Source organism: Lipotes vexillifer, unplaced genomic scaffold (assembly GCF_000442215.2).
Source record: "Lipotes vexillifer unplaced genomic scaffold, Lipotes_vexillifer_v1.1 scaffold376, whole genome shotgun sequence".
NCBI lineage: Eukaryota > Metazoa > Chordata > Mammalia > Artiodactyla > Lipotidae > Lipotes > Lipotes vexillifer.
The window spans coordinates 151,951-168,395 of NW_006785037.1; the positions used below are offsets into that span (position 1 = coordinate 151,951).

Below are 16,445 nucleotides of genomic sequence, written 5' to 3' on the forward strand. Positions count from 1 at the left end.
GAAACTAAGATCCCGCATGCCAGTCAGCCCTGCCAAAAAAAAAAAAAAAAGGATATGCAAGCATACTTTTCTAAGGAGAAAGTCCACAGTTATCTTTGTATTTCCAAAGGAATCTATGATCCTTAAAAAAGATTAAGAACTACTGACCTAAACCCAGGAAGAGCACCACTCCGCTCTCCGTAGCCCAGTCAGGGGGCTCAGCTGTAATCCTGTTCTTCTTATAGCAGACCCCTGAAGGCCAGACTTCAGGGAGCCACCTCTGGGGAGAACCACTGCTTATTTATTTATTTAAAAATATTTATTTATTTATATAAATTATTTTGGCCGTGCCGGGTCTTAGTTGCGGCATGCGGACTTCTTAGTTGTGGCATGTGAACTCTTAGTTGCGGCATGCATGCGGGATCTAGTTCCCCGACCAAGGATCGAACCCAGGCTCCCTGCACTGGGAGCACAGAGTCTTACCCACTGGACCACCAGGGAAGTCCCATACTACTAGTATGGGAGGTCCCATACTACATACATATTTACTTATAAAAATGACTTCTGCATTAAAACATAACCAAGTGTATCTTATTGAGAGATTTATCAGGACTGGGGGAAATAAATTCTTAATTGTGTATGCCTGATAGCTTAGAAACTGTCTTTCTATTGTTAATGTCATCAGTGATATATTAAAAGCAGTAGGTACCATTTATTGAGCACTTATGAACTGCTTTACATGTATCTAATATAATCCTTTCAACAATCCTATGAAGTTGGTACATAGCCAATTAAGATTGAGACATTTGACCAAAATCACATAGTTATTAAATGGTAGAGCAATATTCAGATATAGGTCTGTTTGACTCTGAGGTCCATGCTCTTAACCTCTATGCTGTTACTGTGTAATACTGGCTCTGGATACCTGCTCATGGTAGTAAATTTAGAAATATAGGAAGGAACTTCCTTTTTTTTAACACATTTCACACTTGTAATCACTTGTTCCATGTTTTTCCTCTACTGGACCATGAATTCTTGCTTATGATGTTTTCAGTCTCTCCCCATCCTCTACTGGTTTAGCCCCTCTTCTCCCTTTTCGCACTTCCCATGACAGAATCTGTCACTCTGTACTTAATTGTTGTACTTACTTATCTTCATCCCTGAGTAGACAGACTGCGAGCTCCATGTGGGGAGGGATTATTTCATACTCATTTTTGTACCTCTGTTATCTGTCTAGCTCAAGTTCTAGTATTTAGTAAGTACTTAATAAGATGAAATTCCTATAACTCCATTGTTAAGATGTATCTATTATTAATGTATTCTTTTCTTTTATCTCTTCTTCTTAATAAATTTGGGATCATGTTGCACAGGCAGTTTTGTCTATGATTTTTATTCTATGAGCATTTTCCCAGATCACATTGTATTTATCCAAAACATAGATTTTTTTTAAAGTCTTCATGAGGTCATATAATAATACCTCCCCTCTAAACAAAAATAATAGAATTCATGTGGAAAAATAAGAATAGTGAAGAAGATAAGAGTAATGCAGGCAGATTTGTTGTTCTAGTATTACAAGTCATATTTTGTATGACAGGAATAGATGAATGGAACAGAAATTCCAGAAACGGACTGACGTGTATATTTAAGAATTTAATATTTCATAAAAGTAGCATTTGGCATTAATTGGGGAAAGGTTGGATTTTTTTTCAATAAAGAGCAATGTTAGAATGACTTGTTAACCATTTAGAAATAAAGCCTAAGTTCTGTTATGTTAACATTAAGTAGTTATTTTAGATGTATATATGGATGTGTATGATGTCCAGGGAGAGGAGGGAAGAATTAATTTTGAGAGCTACTTATCTAACCAGGGTAAAGCCAAAGATTGTTTTTCTCTTTTAGAATAAGCCAGTGATAGCTTCCCAAAGGAGGTAAAAATTCAGTGCTTCCTAGCATGAAAGAATTTGGAAGTCTAGATTCGAAATTTATTCTTAAAAAAAAAAAATTTTTTTTTCTTGAGAAGAGGGTAACAGAAGCCCTGAAAGTGACTCATATATTTTGGAAAGGTAAAAGTAGCATTGAATAATCTGAAAAAACATAAGAAGGTAAAGTATTTTTTTAAAAAGAGGAGAAAAAGAAGAGGTTGACTATTTTGCATGACTTGGTGAATTTGAAGAACCACCTAATGTTAAACAGCTCATAAGGAGGGAGGAGCGTGATTTCGGCACTGCTGCTAGAGAGAGACTCATTTTACACCCTGAGGGGACAAATCAGAAAAAATGACCAAGTCCTAGATGAACTTACACGTAAACAGTGAAAAGAAAGCAAATTCAGCGGATAAACTTCCTTTGATAATAAAGGAAGTAGTGAGAGTGGAATAAATGGTTAATTCATAAGTTTTCTGGAGTTTCTTAGACACTCCATCTAATCATATAATGTGCCCAGCGGAAGTTGGGTAAAGGTTTTTGCCGTCATGTTATTGGGTATTTTTCCTGTAGCTCCTAAAATGTACTTGGCAGGAAGAAGAGCAGTAGTTTAAAATTACAGCTTAGTTCAACATAAGGAATTTGGGGGTTTGCGTTTATTTTTTGGCAGAAGTTGACACTGTTAAATTTTAGATGGTATGTCTAAATTGACACTGTTAAATTTTAAATTTAACAGTTAAATTTAACTGTTAAATTTTAGATGGTATGTCTTCTGCTGATCCCAGCTCTGATTGGAATGCGCCAGCAGAAGAGTGGGGAAATTGGGTAGATGAAGAAAGAGCTTCACTTCAAAAGTCCCAGGAACCAATTCCTGATGATCAAAAAGTGAGTAAAGGGATTAGTGGGTATGTTTATTTCTCTGTGCAACCAACTGTATTGGAATTATTAAGGGTTACATTCTGTATTACAAATATATCCAGGGGTAGAGTTGCTTCAGAGAGACATTCTAATCATATTTGCTTCAGTCATCTTAGGTCCACATGCCTTCTCTCCATTACTGTTTCTTCTTTCCACAAATTATTGAGGATTCTACTATGTGGAAAGCACTATTATAAGAAAAAAGTTAAGAAAAAAGACACACAATTCCTGTCCTCATCAGAATTATTATAACAGCCTACCAACTCTTAGTGTGTTTAGAGAAGAGTAGACTGGTTCTCAATGAAAAATTAAGGAAAGCTTCATAGCAAGATAAGACTGAGAACCTTATGAAAAAGGGACCAAGGCAGGAAAGTAACATGTTTGGTGGAGAGGTGTAATACACGTGTGGCATCAATTGGTGGTAGGATCAATTGTTTGTATGTCAGTCTTCCCTTTCTAGGCTTCATTCCTTAAAGAAAGGGGCCGTGAAGTTTTTATTTTTGTAGCTCTATAAACTAGAGCTACAAAACATGATTCACATTCAGTAAATGAATAAATAGATGAAATGAGTGATATATATGCCTTGCCACATTTTTATGGAATTCTAGAAGTAATGAGAACCTACTGACAGCTTTTAAACTAGGGATAACCTAATCATTGCTAGGGTTAGAAAAATTAGGCTGGGAGCTTCCCTGGTGGTCCAGTGGGTACGACTCCAAGCTCCCAATGCCAGAGGCCTGGGTTTGATACCTGGTTGGGGAACTAGAATCCTGCTTGCTTGCTGCAGCTAAGAGCCCTCATGCTGCAACTAAAAGATCTCGCATGCCGCGACTTCCCTGGTGGTCCAGTGGCTAAGACTCCACACTCCCAATGCAAGGGGCCCAGGTTCAATCCCTAGTCAGGGAACTAGATCCCACATGCCGCAACTAAGAGTTCAAATGCCACAACTAAAGATCCCGCATGCCACAACTAAAAAAAGATCCCATGTGCCACAACGAAGATCCCGCACACAGCAACAAAGGTCCCGCGTGCCGCAACTAAGACCCAACACAGCCAGCCAAACAAACAAACAAAAAAGTAAATAAAAGAATAAAAAGATCACTCATGCTGCAACTAAAAAAGATCCTGCGTGCTGCAACGAAGATCATGTGTGCCACAACTAAGACCTGGCACAGCCTAAATAAATAAATTTTTTGGGACTTCCCTGGTGGCGCAGTGGTTGAGAGTCCGCCTGCCGATGCAGGGGATACGGGTTCGTGCACCGCTCTGGGAAGATCCCACATGCTGCGGAGCAGCTGGGCCCGTGAGCCATGGCCGCTGAGCCTGCACGTCCGGAGCCTGTGGTCCGCAACAGGAGAGGCCACAACAGTGAGAGGCCCGCGTACCGCAAAAAGAAAAAATAATAATAATAAATAAATAAATAAATTTTTTGAAAAAGAAAAGTTAGGCTGGATATAGCAAAAATGAGAAGACTGGTTTGGGAGGCTATTTTATACTATTTTGATTTCATGAATCAGGAGGAGATAATGAACTAAGTTGATAGCTTTGAAAAATAAATGGAAGTGGTTATTTACAAGAGACATTAAGCTACTGATCGAACTTTTCTACTGGTTGGTTATAGAAAGAAGGGTGGAAAGTCAAAGAGGCTCTGAAGATACTAGGGCCATTATTATTCAACAGACATTAATTGCATCTGCCATGGGTCAGGTATTGTGCTAGTAGAGAAACGACACAATTACTGCCTTCGAGGAGCCTACAGTCTAGTTAGGGAGGAGAGGAGGGAGACAGGCACATTGGAAGATAAAAGTAATGTTATAATGTGTTAGGTATTATGGAAGCACTTCGGCGTTTTAGCAAAGGCATCCCAGAGGTTAAAGCAGAATGTGTAGCAAAGAGTGGTCAGAAATGAGACTGGAAAGGGAAGCAGAAACTAGATTCTACAAGCCCTTGAATGTCACCTTTAAAACCTTGGATTTCCCGCCTGCCAATGCAGGGGACACGGGTTCGAGCCCTGGTCCAGGAAGATCCCACATGCCGCAGAGCAACTAAGCCCATCTGCCACAACTACTGAGCCTGTGCTCTAGAGCCCGCACTCTAGAGCCCGCATACTGCAACCACTGAGCCCGTGCGCCTAGAGCCCATGCTCCACAACAAGAGAAGCCACCACAAAGAGAAGACCGTGCACCACAATGAAGAGTAGCCCCCGCTCACCGCAACTAGAGAAAGCCGTGCACAGCAATGAAGACCCAGTGCAACCAAAAAATAAATAAATAATTAATTTTTTAAACAATTGTTTTTAAAAAAAAAACCAAACAAACAAAAATGACTTCCAGAATTGTAGCTTAGGTAACTGGGATGGTGCAAGTGGTGCTCCCAACAGAGAAAGCAAAAGCTAGTTAATTGGGGGAAGATGGTTGGTTCAGTTTGGGATGTGTTAGATGTAAGGTGTTTTGTAGATATGCCTAAGAAAAGTTGGTTGCAACAGGTTAAAGCTTTGGGAAAAGATTTGTGTTTGGAAGTAATTAGTATATGGTTGTTAAAACTTTGAGGGTGAGTGAAATGTGTAGAAAATTTATTTATAGAGTTGAAAAGAGCAATGTAATGAGCATAGAAATCCGGGGAACTCCCAACTTTTAAGCCCATGAAAGGAACTGAGGGAGGAGAGTTCTGGGACACAGAGGCTGAGACATTTGCTCTCTGGTAATTTAGAGCAGTTTGATTAGAAACCTTGGACTGGTAGCCAGTCGGAGTACGTTGAGTAAAATGATGGTTAAAAAATAATATTTTTTTCTTGGGACTTCCCTGGTGGTCCAGTGGGTAAGACTCCGTGCTCCCTATGCAGGGGGCCCGGGTTCAGTCTCTGCTTAGGGAACTAGATCCCTCATGCTGCAACTAAGACCTGGTGCAGCCAAATAAAAATAAATTTTTTTTTTTAAGATTTTTTTTTAAGATTTTTAAGATTTTTTTTTAAGATTTTTTTTCTTAACCAAGTTTGGGTATGGATGGAGGAGAAGTAGTGGATAACAGCAAACTGTGGTATGATGAGGGGTTTTGTTGGGGTCGTTTGTATTTTAATGATAGGAGAGATTTTAGTGCAGGGGTCAGCAAACTTATTTAAAGGGCCATGCATTAGTGCAAAAGCAGCCATGGACAGTATGGATGGATTATAAATTGGCTGAGAAGCAGACTGACCAGAGTCCTTGTGACCTGAATATCCTTCAGAGGATGCATCTTTTCATATGACATTTTAATCATTGTGAGCCTATGGTAAAAACTTCTGTGGAAGTTTCTCCACAACTAGCAGCCAACTTGGACTGAAAGTCTCTTAGCTAAGTTTAGCAGGATTTGTGCAGGATTTGGTTTTGTTTTGTTTTTCCATTTGCTAGTAATTTCTGTAAACTATTTGATGGTTCATGAGACCTCCAAAATCATCCTAATGACTATGGTGCTGAGCAGAGAAATAGCAAGTTAGTTATATCATCTCTCCCTTTAAGTAGAGTCTAAGAATCTTGGCTGTCATCTGTACAGAATAATCTAAACGCACTTTTCCATAGAAAACTCAGCTATATGGTATGTGTGAAGAAATATCATTCATACTAATTTAACAATTCTAATTTTGCTTTTCTTGTCATGCAGAATATTATTTTCAATGACATTCCTTCTCAAATTCAATTTTTTTAATTAAGCCTTTTGTTTTGAGGTGATTATAGAGTCACATGTACTTTTTAAAATATTTTATTTATTTATTTTGGCTGTGCTGGGTCTTCATTGCGGCATGCGGGCTCAGAGTTGCTGCATGCAGGCTTCTTGGTTGCGGCATGCTACCTCTTAGTTGTGGCCTGCATGTGGGATTTAGTTCCCTGACCAGGGATCGAACTCAGGGCCCCTGCATTGGGAGCACAGAGTCTTACCCACTGGACCACCAGGGAAGTCCCAGAGTCACATGTACTTGTAAGAAATAATACAGAAAAATCCCTTGTACCCTTTACCCAGTGTCCCCCAATGGTAACATCTTGCAAAAGTGTAGTACAGTGTCAAAACCAGGACGTTGGCATTGACACAGTCAAGATACAGAACACTTCTAATGTCTTTTGTGAAATGTCTGTTGTATCTTTTGCACACTTTCTAATTGGATTGTTTATTTGTTTATTGTTGAATTTTGAGTGTTTTTTTATATAATCTAGATACAAGTCCTTTGTTGGATATGTGGTTTACAAATACTTTCTCCTACTCTGTAGCTTGTCATTCTCTTAACAGGGTCAAGTTCAGTTTTAATGCAAATAGTTCTATGTTTAAATAAAATGAATTACCTAAGAAACGAGTTTTTAAAAACCAAGGTTTGCACAGCTGTCTAATTGATCATGTAGTGAGTGATGCAAGATGTAAGAAAAAGAGATTTATTGTAATAGAAGAGTGAAGTTCCATGCACTTTTGTTATTTTTTGAGTATGTGATTTCAGATCAGTTTTATTGTTACTAATTCTTATTTAGAATTTGGGAGAAAAAGACTGCACCTAATGAATTATTTCATAATAATTTTCTGAATAATGAAAACTTAACCAGTTGGTTCACTTCGGTATTTTTGCTTTTAACATCAGGTTTCAGATGATGATAAAGAAAAGGGAGAGGGAGCTCTTCCAACAGGGAAATCTAAAAAGAAGAAAAAGAAAAAGAAGAAGCAAAGTGAAGATAACTCTCCTGCACAGGTAAAGTATAAAGCAACAGACATCATTCATTAAGCACCTACTGCCGACTTGTGAAAAGATAATTTGCAGATGCTGAGAAAATGTAGAGATATAAAGACACCATGTGAGACATCAGATTTACTTGAGAAGCATTTGAAAAGTCATAGAATGTTTTAAACATTTTATGTGTCATACTGTAATAAAAATGTTACTGCTCTAAAGAAAATATCAAAGGTATAAACCAAAAGCAAATAACTAAAATTCTAAATTAGATGCATTTTAGTTTATATTATGATGAAATGGAACAGGGGGTACAGTATTTCACACATACAGAAATTCTTTGAGTAATGGAATTTAGCAAATTAGAATTTTAGCACATTTAGAAGAACCATGCGCATAACAAGTGGAGTCTTTCCCTTGACTCTGAGTTTGCTGGCTGTTCGACTTGGTATCCTTTCCTGATTTTTTGGCTTCTAACAGAAAGTTTCTATTTATATCACTCCTACATTTTCCTTTTCTTTTCTTTGGTTTTTCCTATCTGGGAAAGTATTTTTAGATCATTATATAGTTGAAAACAAAGATTTTAATTTCAAATGTACTAGATTACTGGAAATACGCATGGATTTGTTTTTGAAAGCATTATCACTATTACATTACAACTTATGAAAATCTTATTTCTTACTTACAACAGTGTGGCTAATTGTTTTCATTCCTTTAAATGTAGGAGATAACCAGAATTTCTAGAGGATAGGCTACATAGTAATTTTCCTACTTATTCTATTTGGAAAAAATTTCAGCGTGACTTTTTAAAGAAGCATGTGTTCAGTTCTTTTTTGTTGTGGGGAGCACAACCCTTCATAAATGATACCAATCCATTATCAATATTAGTTTTTTCTCAGTAATAATAGGTGGGCATTAAGGTTAACATAACTAGGATCAATGGGCATAAAAACAAAAACTATATAGTAGGTGTGCTTTTCTTGTTAGCTGAACTAGCTGATGAGAAATGTTATTGATAGCCATACTTTGTTTAGTAATACTATCTGAAATCCATTTAGCCAAACTTTTTCTGGATTTCTGTGATTCATACTATGGACTTGACTAATACTGCTTTTCTGACTTGTAGATTAGGTGAGTTCCTTTTAAAAGAAATTTTGTGGGGTAGATGTATTCCTTAAATTTCAGGTTAATTGGCAAAGGTCATTAAATTGTGAAAGTTCCTTTGGTATTCTGATATTCCTTTTTAAAAAATGTTTGATCTGTTTTTTAAATATAGTGAATAAGTGTACAGGTTTTCGAGTCAGATCTGTATTCACATTTTAGTTCTGCCATTTACTGAGTTGTTTTTTGTTTGTTTGTTTTATTTTGCACAAGTTCCTTAACTGCATAGATTGTTTTGAGAATTAAATGAGATATCCTTGAAGTTCTGTGTAAAGTACGTAGCACAGAGTAGCCTATGCATAAATGATTACGTTTTGGAATTTTTTTTTTCCTTACCATTCACAATGATAGTCCTATTTAATATATTCTAATTCATACTTATTTCACATACCTAAGCATGTAATGTCTTTTAAAAAGTTTGAAGACCTAAGAATGGAAATGTTTAAACTTGGAAAAGACCATAAAAATTATCTACACAAATTTTATTTTACAGTTGAGGAAACTGCAGTTTGGGGAAATCAAAGATTTGTCCTTGACGTAAGCATTTGTCCTTGACTTAGCTAGGTTGTGGCATGGCCAAAACTGAAATTCCTATCTGTGTGTAAGCTTAATTCATCTAGAAAATGCACTTATGTATAAATATTTCATTCCTTGAAGAAATCATTAAGTGAAATGCTATTTCTAAAGTCTTAAAGTAGCACCTAATTCCCCGTGTATTTTTTCTAAAAGGAAAAATATACTTGTTTGGTTTAGTAAATTAAATGGTTCCCATTTGGGGATGTGAGTGTGTTGTTTTTTAATTCACAGTTGATTTAAATCCCTGAGGAAAGCAGGGATGATGAACATATATTCCAAATGTACCTATGGTTAAAATTCTTTGAATAATTTTTTTTTTTATGCTCTTTTAAGCCATTTGGGCAGTTTCTGAAATAAAATTATCTTCTTGGAATATCTTCTGGACAGTAGTACTATAAACCAAATAGATTTTAATTAGTAAAAAAATGAGTGATTTGTATCATCTAATGCACTACTTTTCTCTGTAGGACACAGAAGAATTAGAAAAAGAGATTAGAGAAGAGCTCCCAGTGAATACCTCTAAGGTCCGTCCAAAACAGGAAAAAGCTTTTTCTTTGAAGACCATAAGCACTAGTGATCCAGCTGAAGCGCTCATCAAAAACAGCCAGGTAACTTTCTGATAAGTAAGGAATAAAATTTTGATGACTTGAGAATTGTATTAATAGTAATATTTTATGGAGGCCCACGCTAAACGTTTTAAATACACCAAATTGCCCTTACAGCAACCCCACAAGAAAGGTACAACCCATTGTATAAATGAGTTTAGAGAAGTTGAATAAGTTGGCCCAAGTCCCATAACTATCAGATGCAAAACTAGAGAGAGCCACTAGACTGTTTTTTTCTGAAATATCTAGGCATACAAGGGATAGATGGCTTACAGAAAGTGACTGGTTCCACTTTCCCAGAAGCATGCACATAATATAAAATGACTATGGTCTGACCTCTCAGAATGTAGCATTTGTTTAAAATTTTCTGACAGTATCTTGAACTGTGTGCCTCTGTGGAAAATTTTGATATGCCAGAAGGGACCATTTTACAAAAGGTCTAGACCAGTGACACAAAGACCATAGCTCTTTAAAAGTCTGATTTCTAATTTGGTAAGTTATATCATATAGAAATTTAAGAAATATGAATGACCATGAAATTGTGCATGGTTCGTTTATATACTCATTCAAAAAATGTATTGAGGCCTTCCCTGGTGGCGCAGTGGTTGGGAGTCCGCCTGCCGATGCAGGGGACGCGGGTTCATGCCCCGGTCTGGGAGGATCCCACATGCCACGGAGCAGCTAGGCCCGTGAGCCATGGCCGCTGGGCCTGCGCTTCCGGAGCCTGTGCTCCGCAACGCGAGAAGGCCACAACAGTGAGAGGCCCACGTACCACAAAAAAAAAAAAAATGTACTGAGAACCTACCACAGTGCCACACACTAGTTAAGGTTCTGGGGACACATCAAAGAACAAAGCAGACAAAAAAATCTCTGCCTCTATGTAGGCTACATATTTAATGAGACAGCTTTACACAAGAACCTGAATTACTGTTAAGAGAAAGAATTTGTAACAGTCTGGTACTAAAAATCTTAACTATACTTCCTATTTGGACTTGATGCTTTTAATTCCCTGAGAGTATTTTGACATAAAAGAATGCAGTCTCAATACATACATAGGACTTCCCTGGTGGCGCAGTGGTTAAGAATCCGCCTGCCAATGCAGGGGACACGGGTTTGAGCCCTAGTCCAGGAAGATCCCACATGCCACAGAGCAACTAAGCCCGTGAGCCACAACTACGCCCGTGAGCCACAACTACTGAGCCTACGCTCTAGAGCCCCGGTACCTAGAGCCCGTGCTCCACAACAAGAGAAGCCCCTGCAATGAGAAGCCCGCGCACCACAATGAAGAGTAGCCCCCGCTCACCGCAACTAGAGAAAGCCTGCATGCAGCGACGAAGACCCAACACGGCCAAAAATATATAAATAAACTAATTTTTTAAAAAAATACATAAATTTAATAGTAAGACTGCAAAGGGTCACATGATATTTTGATGTTTTACTTAATAAGTCATTTTCAGAAACCATCTTGTAAAGGATATTTGAGTCCTTCTGTGACTTAATATAGGTAAGTGAGAGAGTAGCGGGGGAAAGAGATTTAAAATGAGTACTGAACTTTCGGGTATGAAATAAATACAGGAAACAGTATTAAAGTTGAACCAAGCAACATAAATGCAGCTTCAGATACCTGAGATGGGAAGGAATTCTAGTAGTTACCTGGGTGCACACCTGCCTCTTGTTTCCTTTCCCGTTGTGCTTTCTTGAACCCATGGAGCCTGGAAGAACAAGGGGCAAGAGAAGCATGACTTACCCTTGTTTCTGTATTCAAAGTAGTCATCACAGGTAGAGCTAAAGGGTGAGATGATCTCTTACTCATCTATGACAGCCTCAAGGCACTGTAAGTGTTGGAGTTTCTGTTGTTACCTGTCCTGAACATTCATTAACAGTCAGGCCTCATTCAGGCAACTCAGTTAGTTTACCTCTCTGCTCTGAGGTTGCAGAGGAGAAGGAAGATTCAAGAGTTCAGGCCCTACGCATTATGATTTCACTACCAGACTCAATAAAACTCTGACGATTTGGACCTGAGTTTTACTAGTTGCTTTAATAGATAAGACTAGTAGCCATAGTCTACTGTATCTGAGGCCATCTTTTTCCTTGGGGAGGAAACTGAACCTATTGCTGCTGCTGTTTGAGATATCCCTAACTCTTGAGAAGAACAAAAGGGAGTATCACCTACTGGTAGTTCAGAAATTTGCTATTTTCTTTTTGCCTTCACATGAAAAGGTTTTGAGGAGGTGAGAGTTAGTGGGAAGTGGGCAGAACCATTGAATACCAAAACATAAAAAAATTCTGTTACTTGTAATGAAAAAGAAAAATGTAAAAGGTAATGAAAATGGAATTATTCACTCTTATGTGAAATTCAGTAAATATCTTGTGATTTTACACATTTATCCATTTTTATCCCAACCTGTATTTGTGGATATTGTAAATAAAGACTTATTTGGTTATGTGTCACTAGAGGGCAGGCATGAGTTGTAGCGCTTCTGCTGATAAATTATTTGGCAACCGTGTTCATATTACTGCTATATAGCCTCTTGTATTACTATGATATTTATTTTTATTTGAAATTTTTAATGAAAATCTAATATAATTTCATTTCAAAATAGCCTATCAAGACTCTTCCACCTGCTATTTCTACCGAGCCATCTGTTATTTTATCAAAAAGTGATTCTGACAAGAGCTCTTCCCAAGTGCCACCGATGCTACAAGAAACAGATAAATCCAAGTCGAATACTAAGCAAAATAGTGTGCCTCCTTCACAGAGTAAGTAATTCTCATTTTTGGTTCTTTTGGTGTTCTCTGTACTGTCTATAAGTGTTACTATCTTAAAAGTCTAATGGATTACTTATTAGAGCATGCCTTTCATCCTTTGTGAAGATTCCTTGGACCCTTGTGGACCTCAGTTGGGAGGGCCAGGGAGCTGAAGTCACTTCAGGCAAGAATAGGTGGCCAAGGACATACACAGAGGAGGGCTCTGCCTGCCCTTACTTGCCCAGTCCCTCCCTTTTTCTGTGCACATGTTCTTGAGACTGCAAATTGTTCTGTGCCCTTTTTTTTTTCCACCTCTTTTTCTCCCTTTAGCTACCTTTAGTGTCCATTTTACCCACTTCACTGTTATTACTTAGATTGAGTCTTTTAAACAATGGTTTTTCTAGGTCAAAACTGATGAAATATCATCCGTATCATTAAACCAAATAATACAGAGGAAAGGAAAAGAGGAAGGCAGCCAGAGAATATCCTAAAAACATGTTACTAGAACTTGAAAATGTAAACATGAAATGTGAGGCATCGTTAGTGGATTTCAGAGCATGTTTTTATTGATACTACTTTCATATTTTTGAAACAGAACAGCATTTACTGTCCTCCTAACTTCTCTCTCTCTTCCCCCCCCCCCTCCCTTTTAGCCAAGTCTGAAACTAGTTGGGAATCTCCCAAACAAATAAAAAAGAAGAAAAAAGCCAGACGGGAAACGTGAATATTTTTTTTCCTGAATTGGACATGTGTTTGCAAACACTGTCTTGAAGATTATGCTGTTTATGCAATAATTTGTGAACATGTACAGAGTTTTATATAAATTTAAACCAATTTTTAAAACAAAACTGTGAACACAACCACCGTAAAAATGGAATCAAAGGAAAGTTAATTTATGAAATTAAGAGGTCAGCAGAATTGGAAGACACTTGGGGAAAATCTTTTCAATCTAACAAGAACGATCTTAATTTAAGAATATTATCCTGGTTTTACAACAGTGCCCTGTTTACAACAGATTGTGCCCTGTCTCATCTGCAGCTGAGGAATAAAGGATTCTGATTAGAGAGAGGGTTGCCTACATATTCGTAGGCAGCTTCTTGGATCTTATGCACGGAACTTAAACCATTTGAATCTGTTTTATGCTTAAATCAAAGTGCTTTGATCAAATGCATAATCTGCCATATCTTTACATATTTGTTGGTAGCAATTTGTATTTAAGAAATCACAAGTGCAAATAAAAGGTCATTTATCGTTTAACTAAACTGTCATGGTTTAGTTTACAATTTTTAAAAAGTTCTTAAAACATTCAAAATGCAGTTGACACTTGTATGGCTTATGAAGTTATTTTTGATAGTCTTACTTTACTTGAATTGTTCAAAGTACAGTATATTTTAAGTTAAGAAAGGTAAACTATATATTTGTTTTATACTTTTAAGGTTCAGACTCACAAATAATGCTCTTGTTGATGATTTGAAAACTTTCAGGCAAAATCCACCTTACATGTTTTCCTTTCCCTATTAGCAATTACTTCTTTCTCCAGCATCAACTCTTCTTCATTACTAATACTTTTTTGACTTTAAAAATGAAATCTTTCACAAACTAGTTATACAGACAGAACTTTGATTATATGATGGAGAGTGAAAAGCTAAAGTCAGACAGCTTTAATTGACATTGTCAAGACCTCCAGTTATCAGGAATACATTTTTTTACTGCCTTAACCTGTAGTGCGTAGAATATGCATCAATTTCTTGAAGGGGATTCGTGTTTTATAAGAATTTTCATGTAATTATTGCAATCGTGATCAAATAAGGAACGTTTCCTGCTTGAAACTGTATTGATTTAAATGATGTGTGAGATGTTTCACCATTTTCAGGCACTGTGTAATTCTATTGTAATAAACTGGCAGGTATCTTTGTAACTATAAATAGTGCATGCTCAGCCATGTACACTGTAAATAGCCTTTACCAAACGTGTTTGACAAGGACCATAATTAACATCACTTAGTGAATTGTGATAAAGAAAAAAAGCCATGATTTATTCGATGTGATTGGCTTAATTGTTTTCCTGTGGCGCCAAGAATGAAACTGTTTAACAGCTGTAACCAATGGTACTGATCTGTCCATCCAGTCTTGTCTTTATTATATTTGACTGTGGTTTGATAGTATTGCATTGTCACACTAGGAAAGCTAAAGAAACAAAATGCTTTTAGTTTTGCTGAAGACTGGCCTTATTAATGGACAGCTTTCCTAACAAGTGATTATTAACTTTTATCAGGTGTTAACATCTGTTTCAGGAACATGGCAGTATGTTTACATGTCAGAAGTTTTGTTTAATTCTATATTTCTAAATTGATTTGTTTAAATAAATTCAGCAAATGGATAGCATTGTTTTTATTTGCTTCAATATCGGGGTAAATAAGCTAAAGTGCCAGGAGTAGATTTCTTCAAATAACTGTGCTCTGTTCGCTTTATATAGATGCTTCCTAAAGAGATCCAAGGATTCCTACACTGCAGCACTTTGTAAAGGTATCACAAAGGAGAATTGAATAGGGAGTCTGTGTAATTTTAGAATGTGCCAAAAGATCTATGCTCAACAAATTTAATTGAACTCTCTCAACTCTACCTCACCATTTCTTTATTTTAGGATTGTGTTGGCTATGTCGAATGTCGGACTTTATTTCTCCAGCTTAGTATCTCTCATTCAACCACCAACACCAGGTGTTAGAAACACCATCTTTTGAGGGCAGATTCGGTGTGGAGACGGAGAAGTGCACTGCTAAATTCGGGTGGATCCAGGATGGAGATACCTGTCCCTTCTCTCTGGCTCAAGAACTAGGGCATGGATTTTTATGTTTTAAGAGATGGCAGCTATGAGTGATAAAATTAGTAAGTTCATTCTCTTACACATGCATGAGATGCAAACTCTTGCACAAAGTATCATTGTTCATTGCTCTTCACTTGTTCCATAAAGTTGTTTATGTGACACGAAAGCAGTTTCTGGCGTCTGAACAGAGGAACTGTTTTCCAGCATAAACTCAGAAGGCAATAAAATCAAGGTAGTGATTCAGGGGAGAGAGAGGAGCCTGTTGTCCTTTGGAGGCTTGGATTAGATGCTCCCCAAACCACTAGTAGGGAGATAAGTGATCCCTTCAGGCTTTGTCAGGGCTGGAGGGGACCCTTGTTCCGATTAGCAAACAAAGCCTCCTAGAGAAACTACTTAAAACTCTCCCTCATCCTGACCTGTCTCCCCGTACTTAACTGAATGAAAATCCTTCCCTGTTCTGGAGCAGGGAGTAGTGGGTTAGGAATTCCCCAGACTGTACCTCTCTGTATCCTGAATTGAGCAAAACAATAGTTGAGAGAGTCCAAAAAACAAGTATTGAAATAAAATGTCATTAATGTAATTGACCGTGTTTACTTTGTGCATGCATTTTATTGGGCGGGCAGTGGGAATGACTCATCTGAATCTAATGGTATTATTTCATAGGCTAATCCAGTTTGTACTTGGGTTAAAGATATTGAAGGGCAATATTTAACTACAGAGTTTAGTTTTTCTTAATTACAAACAGTCCTCTATTAATAGAGTGTGAAATATCTTTCAAAATTTAGTATTTAGGATGTCTAACTGATGTCTTAAGATGTTCCTATAAGCTCATTGCACAAACTGTAATTACTTTCCAAAAGACTTAGGGAATGCAAATATGTTATTTGTAAAATAACACAAACTGGAATTACTTTCCAGTTCATTGCACAAACTGGAATTACTTTCCAAAAGACTTAGGGAATGCAAATATGTTATTTGTAAAATGCATTGAGTATTGTAAATGGAACAAACCATTTTTAAGTTGCCCTC

At 37.2% G+C, this 16,445-nt stretch overlaps 1 protein-coding gene across 1 annotated transcript in view; it reads left to right on the forward strand.

Annotated features, from left to right (window-relative positions):
* Positions 1-14,972, forward strand: part of MTDH (metadherin) — a 56,194-nt gene extending 41,222 nt beyond the window's left edge. Inside the window, exons 8-12 of the mRNA XM_007457151.1 lie at positions 2,662-2,786; positions 7,417-7,524; positions 9,708-9,848; positions 12,449-12,605; positions 13,247-14,972. Coding sequence (XP_007457213.1) covers positions 2,662-2,786; positions 7,417-7,524; positions 9,708-9,848; positions 12,449-12,605; positions 13,247-13,317 — 602 coding nt within the window. The 3' untranslated portion in view covers positions 13,318-14,972. The remainder of the gene's footprint in view (positions 1-2,661; positions 2,787-7,416; positions 7,525-9,707; positions 9,849-12,448; positions 12,606-13,246) is intronic.
* Positions 14,973-16,445: the final 1,473 nt, after the last annotated feature.